General features: G+C 34.3%; 1 protein-coding gene across 6 annotated transcripts in view; it reads right to left on the bottom strand.

The window, feature by feature from the left end:
• Nucleotides 1–18,322, bottom strand: part of ATP6V1H (ATPase H+ transporting V1 subunit H) — a 116,966-nt gene that overhangs the window by 87,597 nt on the left and 11,047 nt on the right. For 4 of the 6 annotated variants that reach the window (XM_039868944.1, XM_039868942.1, XM_039868939.1 and 1 more), the window contains exons 4-7: nt 17,661–17,750; nt 14,516–14,629; nt 12,131–12,235; nt 8,930–8,983 (exon numbers count right to left, since the gene is read on the bottom strand). In XM_039868944.1, coding sequence (XP_039724878.1) covers nt 8,930–8,983; nt 12,131–12,235; nt 14,516–14,629; nt 17,661–17,750 — 363 coding nt within the window. The remainder of the gene's footprint in view (nt 1–8,929; nt 8,984–12,130; nt 12,236–14,515; nt 14,630–17,660; nt 17,751–18,322) is intronic. The other 2 variants (XM_039868940.1, XM_039868941.1) reach the window with 1 other exon arrangement.

The raw sequence follows: 18,322 nt of genomic DNA, 5'->3' as shown, positions 1-18,322 counted from the left end.
GGCAACACTGGCAAATGACTGAATTATTGCCTTCAATTAAACAAAGTAAATTGTATAATTTCTTTATCTTTCACTTACATTGTCTTATTAGCCTCATGTATAAATTATCAGCCTTTGAACAATCCAACCAATCACCGTCTCTAATCCTACACGAAGATAATTCAATACAGCTGCAGAAAATCGCACAAGCATGCAAAGCCATCAAGCAATTCTAGTCTATTCTGCCGGTCCAAGTCACTGGCACATATTCACCACTATCCTCCGTCCTACTCTTCCCTTACTCTCAGCAGTAAGAGAAAAAATTGAAACCATCAGTAAGAGATTCACTCAGTTACCAACCTCTCATTCCCCAAACTGAATTTCATTTACAGCCATTCTTTCCCCCTCTCTCTCACCTAGGAGAGACAGGTAGATTTCCTCCTGTCCAAGACCACAGCCCCAGCAAGGTCTATATCCGATTCTTTCCCATAATGCTCCATCAGTCAGACCCCTCTCATGTATCTTCAATCTCTTCATTTGATTGGTTTCCTCTCCTCAGCCTCTAAATATACTCAGTCCTTACCCATCTTTAAATTACCCTTAAACCTGTACTCTCTACATCTTTCTTCCTCTCAATACATAAAAGTTTGCTTGAAAGAATTGTCACCAAATGTTATTGATTTCTCATATCTTACTACCTCACTTAACCTGGAAAATACTAGGATCATCAGTGACCTTAATTTGCCAGTTCCAACAACCACTTTCACCTGAGAACTAGGCCTCTCTCTCCAACTACTTACTGCAATGCTCTTTCCCCATGCTCCTCTCCATTTGAATTGACTCACCTGCTGCCGGTCTTAAATTAAAATGTTAACTCCTCTACCATAAAAGAAAGGCAATAGTAAAGCATAATGGTTCAGAACAAAGGCTCTGGAACCAGCCTGCCACACTCTGCCACTTTACAAGCTATGTAACCCTGCATGAACTTCCTACCTTTAAAATGGGGATAACAGGACAAATCCCCTGAGATGTAGGGATAATTTTATTATTTAACATATAAAAGAGTTTTCAGTAGTATCTGTCATATAATATTCAACAAATGTTTGCTGCTGCATCCACGATTGTATTCTGATTTCTCCATATTCACTTTCATGGTGCCACGTATAAATCTCTATTCTTGCCCTGTGTGGGGGGGTAGGGGGGCGTGGGAGGGGGTGCATCAGTCATCCTTATTAGGCCAGAGAGCAAAAGCAGTCTTTTTAAATCTCAGCACTTAAGCATAGTCCCTGGTAAATAACAGCACTTTAAAAATGTTTGTTTGGAAATGAATAATTAAAAATTCATTGCACTCCATCTTATTTTTTTCTATTTTGCCATTTGATTTTAGACGGAAAAAAAACAGAACCCAAAATTTCAAAATGTATTTTCTCCAAATGAAGTCATTTTTGTTTTCTACCTAGCAAGATACTGTTCTTTTTAAAAAAAGATCCTAAATTCCATATTATCATTTCCCATAAACTGATTTCCATAATACTGTTCAATGCAAACACTAAAAGCGATCTCTCCTTGCTGTATATAGTCTTCTTTTTCCTAGAATTTCCTGTTCTATTCATAGGCATTATGACATTTGAAAACTATTCTTTGAAACAGCTATAATTGCTCACAGAAAATCCTGAAATCTCACAAGATTTCAAAGACAAACTGAACAAGAACTAAAAGGCAGAAAATAGTCTTACAGCACAGTATCAAGAACCACCAAACTGATAAGGTAGTATTTGAGGTGATCAAATTCTGCCCCTTCCAAACAGAAATGTTGCAAGAAACAATCAAATAAGGAAGAGCATCTGTGTGCCTTCCATGAGAGCCTCTTCTTCCTCAGGTGGCCTCTCCCTGAGTCTCCTGGAACTCCCAAGGAGGAGCCTTTATGATTAGCTTCTGGATATTATAAACCAGAAGTTCAACTTGACGAGTTGCATGGAACCTTATTAATATTTGTGTACTTAATTTTTATTGACCTGAATTTTACATGAGATGCTCTGTACATAGTTATCATAAAATATCCAATCAGTATAGAACAGCATAAAATAAGAAATCACTCTTACCACCTCTCACTCTTGAGATATAACCACAATTAGACTTCCGTGTAACTGTAGAGATCTTTGGAGTTATATGTACTTTTTTTTTTTTTTTAAATACAAATAAGGTTATACTCCTGCACACTCTCAAAAGATCCATGCAAGGACTGTAGTAAAATAATTGAAGTGTGTAATAACTTGTCTAATGCTCTCCTCCCCAGAATACACGGCAACCTTATGAAGGCAGATGATTATGCTCATCTCGTTCAGTGTTATGCTTTCAGTACTGTGCACTGTACCTAGTAGCACTCAATAAATATTTCTGGAATGAATGAAAAAAATATAAACTTCATATCTTATACTAATTCCAAATGAATGCGGCTCTAATAGATATGGTTCAATTATTAAAAGTTTGATCAAAAATTTTATTCTGATAATATTCAATACTGTAGAAATATATACAATATAGCCCTATTATCCTATTTCTTTTTGAAGCCAAAACAAGTTTGTTTGGTAATTATGAACCTTATATAATCAACTAGTTGGGGTTTCTTTTATTACTATTTAAGTTATTTGAGAACTAATACAAATTGCTAATCAGTTTTAGTTAGACCTTACGTCATCTTATTTTACTAGAAAATATTTATGATAAAAGAATTCAGTTAGCCAGATAATAGTTTCCATTTAAATTGCTAAAGTAATTCATTTATCCAATGATGAAAAACTACCTGTATTTAGACTGGCCTAACAAAAATATATACACACAAAAAAGATGTTTCAGAGACTCATTGTACTATTTCCCAAATACTATTTCTTTGAATGTCATTCGACCATAGTTCTCTGATGTAAACTTTTTATTTTTTCGATAATCAAAATGAATCTTTTAACCCTTGCAACTAACCATAAAACTACTGAAAAAGAAAAAAGAACTTTTTATAAAAACAATTTATTAACATGTATATATTTTTCAGAGTACTTTCAATCAAAAAATTGAAATTAAAAGTTAAAGGGAAATAATATGACACCCACTTTTTTAGATGAGGAACCCAAGGCTTAAAAAGGAGATATAATTTGTTGAATAAAAGCAGTGAGTTAATCTTAGGTCAGCACTAGGAGTCCACTCTCTTTATGCTTGAGTTAGAGCTTTGTGCTGTGCCAGACATTCTGTGCTGAGAACTGGCCACTGCAGCAAATCTTGGCGGTAGAGAAAAACTATGTTTACTTCTCAACACCTTGAAGAGAATATCATTTGGATAAATTTTCCAATGTTGGTGAAAATGCAAACTCTCCTATATTGTGGGGGAATAATCACATCATAGGGAAACTAGCAACTGACAGAATTCACCCTTCTGGTGAATATGGTCTCAGAGATCTATACGCTGCAGATTTACAAAGTAGGCAACAAAAGATAAACATAAAAACTTCAGTGATACTGTACCAAAATAAAACTAATGTTATAAAAATGTATACAAATTTTCAATATTCCTCTCCATAATGCTGGGACTTAAGAACAAACTAAATGAGAAAGAGTAAAGATAATATTCATCTGAATTCTGGAATCGTGGGCACTTGAAAAAACCAGTCTGCATCTACCCATAGAAAATAAAAACACACAGTACAGTGCTATCAGTGAAGCACCAAGTTGAACTTTTCAAACACTTAATTGACTAAAATAAATTCCAGAAGCTAGTTTTACATGAAACAGAGGACTGCTAATTAACAGTCTCTAAAGTACTTAATTTTTCAAGACTACTAAAGGAATCCTTTCTTGTAGAACAAAAAAGTGAGTGTGCATACATGAATGTCTGATTTTTGCTCCTATCATTCAGCTTTAAAAAATAACACAATATCAAGTGTTAGTAGGAAATCTGAACAACTGGAATTCTCATACTTTGTTCATGGAGCTATAAATTGGTTTTGGAAAACAGATTGGCAATATCTACTAAATTTACATATAACTCAGAAATTCTATTCTAGAATTAAGTGCTCCAGACCTAAGTGATTACGTCCATCAAAAGGCATGTACAAGAATGTTTATAGCAAGATTATTCACAATTGCTAAAAACTAGAAGTAACTCCAATATCCATCAATAAGAGAATTATTATATAGAAATAAAAAGAATATTCATTTACTAGATTACTATATAGCAATAAAAAGAATGAATTATGCTAAATGTAATGTGAATGGATTTCATTGACACAATACTGGGCAAGAGAATTCAGACACAAAGGAATTCATACTATATATGATTCCACTTATATGGAGTTCAAGACCAGGGAAAACTAATCTATAGTAACAGATGTCATAATAACGATAACTTTTATGGGAGTCGAAGTAAAGGATTGAGTAGGAGGACACATGATGTATAAATTCATTCAGCTGAACATTTAAAACGTGTGCATTTTACTTTATATAAATTATGGCATTAAAAAAAAGACTGAGGAAAGGAAGAGAGGGAAAGAGGAAGAGGTTTTGCCAAACTGTCTTTGGCAAATCACTTAAACTCTTCAAAATTATTTTCTCATCAATAAAGAAAAATAATACCAGCTCTACCAAATTATAAAAAAAGAGCTGCTACTCAAATCAGTTTCTATATAACACAAAACAATAGTAAAGTATACTGTTATTATTATTATTATTACCTTATATTCAGGAACTAAAATACATATATGTATGCCCCAGAATTCCTTTGAAGTTGGCTTATTAAGAAAGATACTCTAGTCAACACTCAAATAATACCTAATTAAATTAACACCTAAATTAACTTAAGATAATTTAGTTAGACTTGTCTTATTACAAACTTTACTATTAATTTACAAATTTACAAATCTCCTTCAAGTATTGCTTTCAATCTATTTACTCAGTCATGTAAGCAATTATATGACTACTGGGATTGCTTATTAAGAGGAAAAATTATTGTAGCTTAAGAAAATTATTTGCTTAATAAATTCTCGCTTTGTATACAGCTTCCAAGAACACATCTAATGTATAATATTAGATTACATTATTATTATTATTATATTATTGGTGCTATATTTTGAAAATCATATGTAAAAGGAAGTCTTATACTAAAATTCCTTACCATTTAATTTTCTTTTGCATTGTCTGAATAAACCTCCAAGCAATTCTTCCAAAAATCTGATCAGAAAAAAAAAAACTCAAAAGTTCTTATCTTTCCTCCTTTTCTTAACATTCATTCTGTGCATCTATTTTAATAATCCCCAACATTTAAGAGAAGAAGATAAAAGGCAATTGAACAATGAAAATCACCCAAGAATTGCTTTAGGTAAATAACAATGCACTTTTTCACTTGTACAAAGATATTTAATTAATTATGAATAACCTTAAGTCCTCACAAACTACACTTACCAGCTAGAGCAGACAACAGAGAGCAGGTCTGAAATATATAAACTACTGATGCAGCCCACTCATTTCCACTACTTGTGCAGCACTGTTGACGTACTTATCAACAAAGTAGTAAAAAACTAAATCACTAAAGTACTCCACCTCTTCTGAAAACTGAGAAGTGCCACATCAGCATAGCATTAAAGTAAAAACAAAGCCAAAGCGGTAAAACTAACCTCATATTAACAAGGATATTAGAACTGTCACAGAAACAATTTAAAGAATTTGACCAAAAGCCAAAAAAGTTATGTTTTTTCCTCTCATTCTAAAATGCCATTATTACGTGCTAAAACATGAATGAATCTTGAAAACATTATGCTAAGTGAAAGATCCCATTCACAGACAACCACATATTGTATCATTCATTCACATGAAATGGCCAGAAGAGACAGAAAATAGATTAGTGGTTGCCAGAGGCTGGGAGCCAGGAGCAAGTTAGGGGGTCAACTGTTAACGTGTACAGGGTTTCTTTTTGAGGTGTTGAAAATGTTATAAAATTAGATTTTGGTAATGGTTGCGTAATTCCATAAATACTCTAAAACTCTAAAATCTACTGCACTACAAATAGATATTTTATGGTTTGTAAACTATATTTCAATAAAGCTATAAAAAAAAAAACCTAAATAAAACTGAAAATTTACTTCCTCGCTCATACTTGCCAATTTCCGAGCGCTCCAACAGCAACATGTGGCTAGTGGCTACTATCATGGAAAGTACAGATATACAGAACATTTCCATCATCACGGAAAGTTCTATGGGACAGAACTGCTTCAGAATATTAAAAAGCAAGATAAAATAAGCCAACAGAGAGGGTGGCAACTTAATCAAGTTACTTTACTATCAGCAAAACAATGTTCATCTGGTAGTAACTGATGCTAGACTAGGTCTAAAACAAAAATAGCCAGAGAACAGGACATAGTCCAATATGGGAGCTAAGAGTCACCCTGTTCCCCTACACAAATGTATAAATGAAGTTGGGCAGAGGAAAAAGAAAACAGGAACAAACAAAAAAATCTCAGATTTTTTATAAATCCTCCAAATTTGTGAGAGATCACAGTATTTCTGTTGTTGTCAGGGTATCAGCACAACGAGCAACTTCCAAGGCTTTGCAGCTTCCTCAGAAGAACAGAAGATTGATTATTCACATTTGAGAGCCAGTAAAGAACTAAACAGACAGCTTAAGGTAAGTACGTATGATCTGATGTCATTTATTATTTTCACATTTAGGCAAAGACAATATAATGCATTTTAAAGAAATTTCATTTATGTAATGTTGTTTAAATAAAAATGTAATGTTCTGCTCAGAACTGATGATGATGTTTCCAAGGCCATTTTAAAAGTTAAGACTGTTGGATCATATTTATTTCGCATTTCGCAGTGTGAAACTTATATTTGTTTTATACTGACATCAAGTGGCAATATCATGTAATGCAGCTCACCAAACTGCTTTTCTTTGCCCTCTGAAAACCTTAAAGGATTTTAAGATATAATATCAATATTTTCAAAAGTCTAAGGAGGCTGTAAGACTTGGGAATGCCTAAAGATCCAACTCCAGCTCAGTTACCTCGAAAGTAATTCTCTCAGTAAGTAATTCATTTCTGTGAGGGTTTTGCCACTCATTAGCTAAATGACCTGGGGCAAGCTGGTGTGCCTTTCTGTGCAGCCTCCATACCCATAAAGCATGGCTTATAGTAAGAACTCTGACAGAGGGCATGTAAATATTCAAGGAGATGTAAATGTAAAATGAATAATACAGTGTCAGGTACATAGTAAGAGTTTAAAGAGTATTAGCTACCATTCAGATTCTCCTATTAAAACACAAATATCAAAGGAAGGCTAACACCCTACTCTCAACTTACTGAAGCTGATAGCCATTTGAAAAAGTAAGAACCTTCAGTAAGAGACAGAGTATGTTCACATTTGAAGGGCACTAAAGGGAAGAATGTGGGAAATGGTACGCCATCTTTTCCTTACTCACAATTACCCCAATGCTAATTCCATTTGGAATGTATGTGTGTGAGGCTACTGGAGAAATCACTTTGACTAATGCACTGCCAATTCAATTAATCAGTTTTATTTTTCTAATACACTGAATGGAAAAGAGCAAATTAAGAATGTTCTGTCACCAGCGCTTGTGACTCATTATGTAAGCTTTAATAACTTACACTTTTAACAATCACTCAAATTTGTTCATAAGACATATGATTCTAAAAACACCTTTTGAAAAATCTACGAATAAGTCTTATACACGAACTAAACAATTTTTCAAAGTTTCGAGCTGGTAGCAATTCAAGTCATATAAAATAAAGATTCCCAATTTAAACATCTGCTTATGGTTGAATATCTAGACTTCTAACCAACCACCTCCTTTTCCCACCCTGGCCCCAAGGTTGCTCATCTAGTTCCACACTTTGTTCTGATCCATTTCAAAAAGCCATTGGCCATTTTCCAGCCTAACACACTATTTGTCAAATCCTCCACCCAGGCCCAAAGAGAAGCCCCACTGTAGGCTTTGAAAAGGGGTTCAGTCCACTGTCATCTATTGTCTCAGAGAATACATACAGGTTATGTTCTATGCAAAATATGTAAGTACTGGTAATTAATATGGACATTAAATGACTTCTACAGAGCTGCATTTAGGTCTATCATAGGCAGGTTGTAGACTCTATCCTCTAAAGATGCTTTCCAGTTTCCCAACAAATGAGATATTCCCACCAAATGAAGCTAGACACATCTCGCCTACATTTCTAACGTTTTCCCCATTTTCCTCAACCAGCTCTAATCATGCCAACTATTACTTATCCAAACATTGCCAATCTTTGAGCTGTTCTGAGTACAAAGAAGTTAAACCATTCTCAAATAGAGAAGACAACTATGATCAAGAAAGGAACTTGGGGAGACGTGATTAGTTTTTAACCTTTAAGCTTTTGGCTTTACAAAAAATGTGGGGAGAGACTGGCCAAAAAACGGATGGGTTGGGGGGCTGTTTCTGGCCACCATGTAGCCGTGCATAAAGTCTTCAGCAACATAGTACCAGTAACAAGTTTTAGTGCCATCAGATAATTGAACTGTTTTCAACTGCCTGACTCAGTGTTCACATATTGGTCAGACATTAGTTTATTGGACAAATGAAGCTTGAAGAGAGTAACTTTATGATGATTCCCTCCAGTTGTATATCTGAATTCACACTTTTGCTTTGATTCTCAGATCTGAGATAAAATGGCCTAAAAAGAAGAGCAATAAGGAAGCACAAGTCTCATATCTACCAACACAAAAGTGATCACTATAGACCATAAATATTTAGATATAGTTTTTATAATATCATTAACCTAACAGGAGGTGGTATCAAATGCATGGATTTACATCTGGGGAACTAATAACCATATTCAAAATTTTAAATGTCTGTGACTCAAAATAACTTATATTCAGGATGTGAGGAGGCCAGCGAATTAAGAAGGAATGTACTTACATCACTTGAAGAGACTGTTCCTGTTTCAACAGCGACACCGCTACCACGCAGTTTCTATTACAAAATAAATAACTTATTACTTAGTTTTGTTTTTATTTTTATTCTAATTTATTAGTGTATGAAAGGGAGCTAAGCAAATTTTATAATTTTTTTCCTATTCCTACTTAATGGAGTATCGTCAACTAATAAAAAGCATGGGAATGATAATAAAATATTCTAAATATCATTACAGTCTTCCAGATATCTTAATCAATAAATTATTTTAAATAGAACAATAATAAACCAAATACCAAGCTCCAGCTAAATTTCATAAGTGAAGCTGGTGCAAATTTCTAAGTCTCAGATTTACTTACTGAATTATATCTCTAGTAAGACAACTGTCTTAAGCTGAACTAACTACGTTATATTCTGTGGCAAAGCTTTTGAAATAGGTGCCTGATGATTGGAAGATACTACACAAACCTTAATATTTGGTTATCCACAGCAATGCTAACAAGTTAAAATGAAAATCAAAATCTCACATGTTATATAGAAATGACAAAAGAAATTTTAAGGTAGAAAGTCAAAGGCTGAATATGCAAGAGAAAAGTGATGATGAATTTCTGAAAGGAAATTTTTATTTTGATTTATTCAATAATTATTATCTACTAAGTGTCAGGCACGAGCCCCCATGACCCAAGTAAAATGCTTAAACTACCCAAAAATGGCTCCTAAATGTCACTATAAGTCAAAGAACAAAATATCCAAATTGCAACTAATTTGGACTTTTGAAAGTTTATTTCTATTAGAATCATGAAATTGTGGTCCTTTTCATGAAGGAGAAAACACTTATGATAGAGAAAAAGAAACTTTCTAGATATAGCACTATCACATGACATTAAGCGAAGTAGCAAATAAAATCCTAAATAATCCTATGATTCATTCTTTAAACAAGAAGTCTATAATTTAATTCTGGGAAAAGGCTATGGAAAAAGTGTCTGTCTACAGCAAGATAGACAGTGCAATCTGGAGCCTAGCAGAAGCAATGACCAGACTCTAAGAAGCAAAGCCAGACTGGGCCTGGGCACCCTGGGCATCCTGTAGCAGAAGGACTTGCAAAGCAGAAATGCCATACCATAACTAAACAAAGCCAAAGCCTCAGTGATAAAAGAGTGTGCTAGAAAGATACAGAAAAAGTCTTTAAGAGCATTTATCTAATGCCAAGAAGCTCAATTCTAATTCAATATCTAGAAAATTGTTCTAGATATTGAAGTATTTGCTTCCACTAGTGACAATAGAAATATTTCCCCCATTGCTCATCGAGGTTACAACCACAGTTAATCATTCCAAAAATGACAAATAATCTGTGAGACACAATATAAGTATTATTCCTATGAGGAAAAGTCTAAGACATTTGAAACAACACAAAATGTTAGTGGCAAATTACGAGTATATATTCTTTCCTACCAATGCTCATTTTATGAATCCAGCTACAATAAAGCCCACTTTACCAATATACCATACAGCCAACGATAAAGCAAAATGACATTTGTTCAAAGGAAGAACTCATTTCAAAATAGAAAGGGGGGGGAGGGCAGTGTTACTTATTTAAGCGTTCTGATCTCACGTGATATATATTTAGAAATTTAAAATCTCATCTTCACAAAATGAGATTTTCATGTTCTAAATACCTCATTTTTTTAAATTCCTCACAAACACTGAAACCTACAAATTTGTGGCTCTTGTAAAGTTTAAAAACTAAGCCAAAGAGTGTTAAGATTTATGCTACTGACATAAAAAAATACTTAATTTTGTTCAAAACACTCCAAAATATCCCTACCCAAATATAAAAAACTATTGGGCTCCCCTAAAAGACAGGCAATGATAAAAAATAAAATGCCATGGTGTCTCTTATGTTTCAAATTAAAATCTGTTAAAAAATACAGTCACTGAAATCTAAATGACCACTTTCCAAAAACATATTTCAAATAGACATGTATTTGTAATCTAACTCTGAGAACACGATAACTACTAATATTACTGCTTCTCCTGGTCTCATTCCTCCATGTCACCCAACCCCACACCAAAATCTCATTCTCTTCTATCTTTTCTTCCCCAGAACACTCTACCCCCATACACCTTCATTTCACTCCTTTTCTGATGAACATTCCCACCAAGTTTCCCTTTACCACTTAATACTCAGTCACTGGAAAACTACAAGAAAGAAACACTCCACTGAGCCATCATAAGCATTCTGTCTTTCACCCTGTTCTAGAGAAGCATGAAGACAATAACAGAAAACTTGTTATTTTCCCAGCCATTAAACCAGAAAGCTATTTTCCTCTATGGAGAAATAGAGCTAGAGAGTCCTGAAAGCGAGAAGACAGCAAATAAGCAGGCTTCAGGTTTGACCTTAGGCCTAAGTGTCGATCCCACAACAATACCATGAAGTCCTGAGAAGTCGCTGTGTTAGACAGCTATCTCATCGCTGGATCGAGCAGCTCCAGGCTCACCCAGAGGCACCTAGAAGCCTGGTACTAACTCTTGGCCAAGACTAGAACAAGCAGATTGACTAATGACCTATAACATACTGACATACCGGATGCAGCTTGAAACTCCCCTCCCTGGTGGCACCCAAAGCTAGTTTATTTAATGGTATAACTAGTTAGACAGTTTGGCCTGGTTATGTGACCGAAAAGGGCATGAAAGATCCCACCAGAAATTTTGGGAGAGCTCTCCCAAAACCAAGATTTCTCACACAAATCTTGGTGGTCCAGAGTCCCAAGGCAGACGTGGGAGCTAACCCTGGAAGTCTCTGGGCCGCGAAGCCTGCCTCCGCACTCCCTCCCCTGCGGGACACTTTCTTTTCTTTCTCACAAGCCTTACATGACTATGTTCTTAGGAGCTGTTAGAATCCTTTCAGTTCTTCAACCTGTGTGATCTTGGCAGCCACCTGGAAGGAAGGTACTCCCTGCCCACTGAAAAGCATGAATGGAGAATCCCAGGTGGCAGAAAGGACAGAAAGGTTTCAGTTGAAGCCAGTCAAAGAAAGAAAAAGTGAAACATACTACCATACCTAAGAGTAGTTTGGCTTACTTATCAAGTTCAAAATGGCACTATTTTAATATAACATTTTTGTAATTTCACGTAATTACTATAAAGAGCTTAAAAGAATAACGATGTTATACTCCTTTCAAAATTACTAAAAGAAATGTCTTTTACCTGTGAACTCAGCTGAGTTTTTATCCAATTGAAATAGTAATTTAAGTCACTGCCTTCCATCAATTCTTTTCCCCAAGCAGCTAACTTGGCAATAATTCTTGCTGCCTAAAAAATAAGAAATACACTTGAATACTATATTGATTCTACAATCATATCACATATCTTAAAAATCAGGACTCATAAGCATTTTGCTGCATAATTTTTTTAACACTCAACTCCTAAAAAAAAATAATTTATATTTTTTTAGAAATATATTTATATAGTAAAAATGTATTTTCAAATATTTCCATTACAATGAACCAAAATTAGTTGTTAAATTAAGAATTTCACTACATTCCTTGTATTGTTTTGAGTTTCAAAAGTAAGATTGGGATTCATTATAAGACCAACAAAAATCAAAAGAGCACAGAAATCTTCCTCAGCATCAGACTTTCATCAAATCACTTGCCAGAGTTCTGAGAAATCTCTGTAACAAACGGCCAGCCAGTACTTTGCTCATTCCGAGCCCCTTGTGAGTCTTCACACCTAAAAATCTGTATCTTTGTACAAAATATATCCTTGTATTAAACAGCCATCTCCCTTGATATATAGAAATATACGCTTTTCTCCTCAAAGACTTCTCAATTTTCTTCAAACTATAAAACTAATCGTGGTTTTTTAATTAAATAGGCAGTCTAAGTATATCTATATAAAATCATCATGTTGTAACTTGAAATACCTTATAATTTGTCAGTTATACCACAATATATCTGAATATATATGTAAGTATATATCTGTATATATAAAGACAATAAAGCAGGCAATATAAAATACTACTTCTCTACACACAAACCCAACTTAATATTCCTTCAGTACAATCTAAAAGTCAATGTTTCGAAACTCCAATTACTCAGCAATAATTAATCCCAGTAGAGAATGGAAGGCTAGTTAACCCCAAAATAATTTCTGTGCTGGTAGACCGATATTTGTTCTTATACTTGGCTACAGCTGAGCAAGGTGATGAAGGCACACTTTCAAGGTCAGTATGTCGGGCATTCAAGCATCATGACATATCCAAAATTCTACACCATGGAGGGCTTACAGCCACACCTTGAATCATTCACTAAGTTGTGACAAATGGACATTTTCATGTGCCTAGCTAAGTGACTTTACAGATACATTATCTACTTTAAACAGACCTAACTTTCACAAACTAGATAAATAACTTGAAAAGATTCCTGTAAAGAAACCTGTAAAGGGATTGAAAATATTATCAGCAACGTAAGCACTGATCAAAACGGAAAAGACAAAGAAAGAAGAGGCTTGACATTTCTACTCAGAGCGTAAGCTCTTCATCAGTACATTAGGTAACCCAATGACAATCTGACCCTCAAAATTTTAAAGATTAGACAAAAGCAACTAAAATCATAAAGAAATTAAAACATGGATTTGGCTACACAATTAATAATGATGAACCTTACCCTAAATTTATATTTGGTCTGTACTATATTTGTCAATTTTATTACAAAACCATCAAAATTAGGACGACGTTTAAACCAGGTATGCAGACAGTGAAAGTAAGTCTCTACAATTTGAAAGAAAATATATTATTGGTTTTTTTAAGTATTTTTTAAAATAGAATTTATTTCATGAATCCTTTTTAATTTCTTTTATAAATGTTTTATAATATATAAAACATATGAATACAGTAGTACATAAGTGAATATAGATATGTAAGGAGACAGAGAGAGAGAGAGAGAGAGAGAGGGAGAGAACGAGCACATATGCTCAAAATTGTTTCAATGACAGTAGTAGTTCTTGATTTGAAAAATGTAAAGACATGTACTAAAATGAGCGGCTTCAGGAGCTTCCCCCACCCCATGTCCCAGAGCTCATTCTACATGGGAGTAGGCAATGCTTAGCCAAAGATTTAGTCTCTCAACCCTCCTCTCATACCTTCTCCACATACTCCTTCGAAGATTCTTCATTGTTAAGGCTTCCAAAGATAGCCTTTCGTGCAAAATTTAAAACAGGAGTGTACTTAAGATATTAAAAAGCAATTAATTATTTAAAATAAAAATTAAACACAGTAACTACTTCAAAGCAAAATTTAATTTCTACAGTAAATTTGGTTAAACCTATCATAGCTATCCAGAGCTATTTGCACATGTATTCGCAAGGCTTTTATGCTAATAAACTCATCATTATACTCTACAAAACTTCAAATGTATCAGAGCAATCCTTTCCCCTTTGTCTTTCTCATATGCCCACACCAATAAGGAACTATTACTTTGAAAAGTTAGCGTCACAGCCATTACTCCTCTAGGAACTGGGAGGTTACCAAGTCATAAATGGCCTAGATGTGTTTCTTCCCTAAATCAGAAATTGGATCAATTCAAAATTTACCATATGAACAGTAAAGAGATCCTGGCGATTCAACATTGGCAGAAAGTAAGACCACGCAGTGTTCTTGCTACGTTTAGCATAGTCAAAGAAAATGCTAACACGTTGATGATTTTCCTAAAAAGAAAAAAGAAATATCACTAATCAGAATGTATTTTCCTAAAGATGTAACAATTGTGCACTTCTTCTCAGCCCTTTCATTTATGTCCCATCAATCTGTGTTTTTTTATTATTCCAGTGTGATATTTATCTCCCTATTGCTATTATTATTATGGGGTAGGGGATGGTGATAGGAGCAGGAATATTTTAAAAATAAAATCACCTTTAATTATTATGATGAGTTTAATTCAAGTGAGCCAAGATAACAGATCCTAGCCCTGCAAGGTGTAGCACTCTTAAGTTACATGTCTCCTCAGCCTGCACTTCTGACCTGCCTTTCCTAATGTTGTTCCAACACCTCTACCCTGCTTCCACACAAACGAAATCGGAAGCGGGCAGAGAGATCACAAATTAGCTCTAGATAGAAGGACTGGCAAGAAGCATCTCAAGCTACTTACAAGCAGGCAAGGAAAACAGGGAATTAGAGAAATCTCAAATGTTCAAGGTTATCATTAGCAATTTATGATAGAAAAATCAGGGCAGAGAGAGCCAAAAACAGAGTATCATACTAGTATGTAGATTTAGGATCTGAGGAACAACTAATTCTTAGTTCAAATCATGCAAACTCTACGTCTCACCTAAATTTTCTCTGCATATTACTGGCTGAAATCCACTTTCTGGTTCCCTAAGTGAATATATTTGGTAAAAGCGCAAATAATCACATAAATAATTTTAATTTTCAGATCGACATTTAATTTTTTGTAAATACACTGGTTTTAATTTTGGCCTGTGCTAACAGTTACCTATTTGAGGAATAAACTACCATCTCCTTAAGTAATAAACATTATAGTTTAGAATAACAATGGAAATGGTTATGATAATGACGTTAGCAAAGGATTCAAAACTCAGGTAGGTCATCTTTAACTCTACTGGTGGATTATTTCCAAAGTTAAAATGTTAACTCTCATTGTGCATGTAAATGAACAAAGTATCTTACAAACATAAAGAGCAGAACCTATTTTATACATTTAGATACGTTTAAAATCCATCTTCCTCAACTAGTCCTTTATAGTTTCAATTCCTGCTTAAAATATGCCACCAGCCATCATTGTCCCAGACACCCCAGATACACCCCTTTAAGAGAATATGAATAAAGCCATATTTGAATAAAGATATTTTTGTATTAAAAAAGAGGGGAATATAAGAAAATACACACGTACCTGCCTATTTTTGCCAAAAAAAAAAAAAAAAAAAAACAAGAAAAACAGGAAGGATAAACCAAAAATCTAGGATATTGGTTACCTATAACAGGTAGGTGGGAATGGGGTGGCAAGGGATGGGTAGGGGTTGGTGATATCTCTCAGAGTATACTTTTCTGTATAGTTTTGACTTTGAGAAGCATGTTACTATTGTACATAATCGAAAATAATAAAATAAAATCAACAAGGATGAGAAAAAGACTAAAGTAGAAACAAATGAATCCAACTGTATTTCAAGAAAAATAACATAACCACTATGAACGAAACTTGAATATAATACTCTGACTACATACCCTCAGTTTAAAGATAAAGTACTGTAAACAAACACTGAATTCTGAGTAAAGGGCTTGTTTTTCATAGTCGTATGAATCAAAAAACTACTTTCTCTGTATTATAGGGCAGAACAAACAAATTAATAGATGGAGAATAAGAGGATCTCACAATCTCACTATGTCAGAAGAGATTACAAATGTGGAAAAGGGTAACTAGAATGAACTCTGTAGTGTTGAACTAAAATGAAATTGGAGAGAGTGTGAACTCACGGTTTTTAATTTATAGATTTGTGGCTATGTATAAAAATTGAGGATATTTGTGTGTGTTCTATATATGCAGGTGTATAATATTTAAAATAAAATAAAAAAACAGGTCGCATGCCTACTCACAGCCTCCTCATTCTAGGTATAGTCCTATACAATAACCAGGATAGCCAGGGCAAACCACAACATTCTCCATTTTTATTAATTTTACTTTTTTAAAGAAAAAAGTGCTCAGAGTACCAAGGTCATTCTGAGATAGGCATGCATCAGCCCAGTATGTCATCAGCCATATTAGATATTGATCCTCACTTACATTATAAAATCACTATATTCTTGTAAATGACATTATGGCCCCTAGGCAAACAGCAACATTCTTTCTAACCTTTGTATCCTCAATCATAGTTAGCACAGTGCTTGGTGCATAGTAGGTCATCAATAAATGTTTTTCCTTGTAAATTGACAGAACAACCACTAAGTAGCCAGACTGCCCCTAAGGAGCCAGACTGAAACTCTTTCTTCAAGTCTCCTAACACATGTAGACAGGCATTGGATGTAGCAGGCAGACAGCTTGTTTCAAAAAGAATTACTCTATACACTGACAATTTAAACCTAGATTATATTCTGGTGTAAAATACAAAACTGTGACTAAAGGAGGCCCCTCTGTGTTCAGAGACAGTAAGGCAATAAATAGAGATGTTATACAACTAGAAAAATGTCAGATGATTAGCAAAACATTCTCCAAATGAACAATGCTTTAGAGGGCCAGCACCTTGCCTACATTCAGCAGTGAAGCCCCAGTGCTTGGCACTGGCCTGAAACACAGGAGAATTGAAATCTGTGGAATAACTGAAAGAGAAGGAGCCATATCATCTGTGACTACACAGAGCATCCTGAAAGCCTCAAGTGATTCACTGAACATTGCTGGCATTCACCAAAAAACTCAGGTATTATGGGGGAAAAAATACCTATGAAAAACAACAAAAATAGCCATACAGAAAAACAATAAGATAATCTATATGTGGGCATTCTCATTTTTATCATGATTAGCAAATCATGAAAAAGAACAAGATAATCTATATGTGGGCATTCTCATTTTTATCATGATTAGCAAATCACAACTCACATAATGAAGAAAAATATATTATTACACTCTAGAAGAGAACCAATGCTATAAATGAATCCTTACAAAAATGTTACTGTGCAGTACATAAAAAGATGAAGTCACCAACTGCATTAAGTAAAGACTATACCTACCTGCAACATATCATCGACCATAGTTAGTATGTACTGAACTGTCTGTTCTTTGGAGATATGAGTCATCAGATTTATAAATGTTTTAGCACACTACAAAAAAAAATGAAATCAATGTTAATTATTGTTTTCAACTGCAAACACGACATATTAATGGAATTTCAGTAAAATATTATTTTGCTTGCCTAAATTAGGATACACATGCTATTAACAGGTTTCAACTATAGAAAATGTATACCTTTTACAAATATTGTGATGAAGTATGGGAGGACTATTCTATGACTTGCATTGATTTTTTATCATTTCTAGTGATAAATTTCAAAATGTTCACTATTTTTAAAATACAGACCTAGCCACTATCAACTCTTAATTATCTACAACATAAAAATTAAGTTATGTAAACAATCAAATATTATCATTAGTTTTAAATTTTTTTTGGGGGGGGAGGGCGGATATACTGGGAAGCAGAACACTAGACCAACAGGAGTACTGGGGACTGGAATCAGAAGGCTTTGACCTGTCTTCATTCTACAACTTATCAACGATGTAACAATCTCTCTGGACTTCAACAGAAACTGGCACCAACAATATGTTTCTTCATAAATTTCCCAGGTTTGCTATGAGAATCAGACGGGGCTGCATATGCGCTCTTTCAGCCAATCAGA

This window comes from Pteropus medius, unplaced genomic scaffold, assembly GCF_902729225.1.
Source record: "Pteropus medius unplaced genomic scaffold, Ma_sr-lr_union100, whole genome shotgun sequence".
In the NCBI taxonomy this organism is placed as follows: Eukaryota; Metazoa; Chordata; class Mammalia; order Chiroptera; family Pteropodidae; genus Pteropus; species Pteropus medius.
This window is presented reverse-complemented; position numbering and strand designations above follow the sequence as displayed.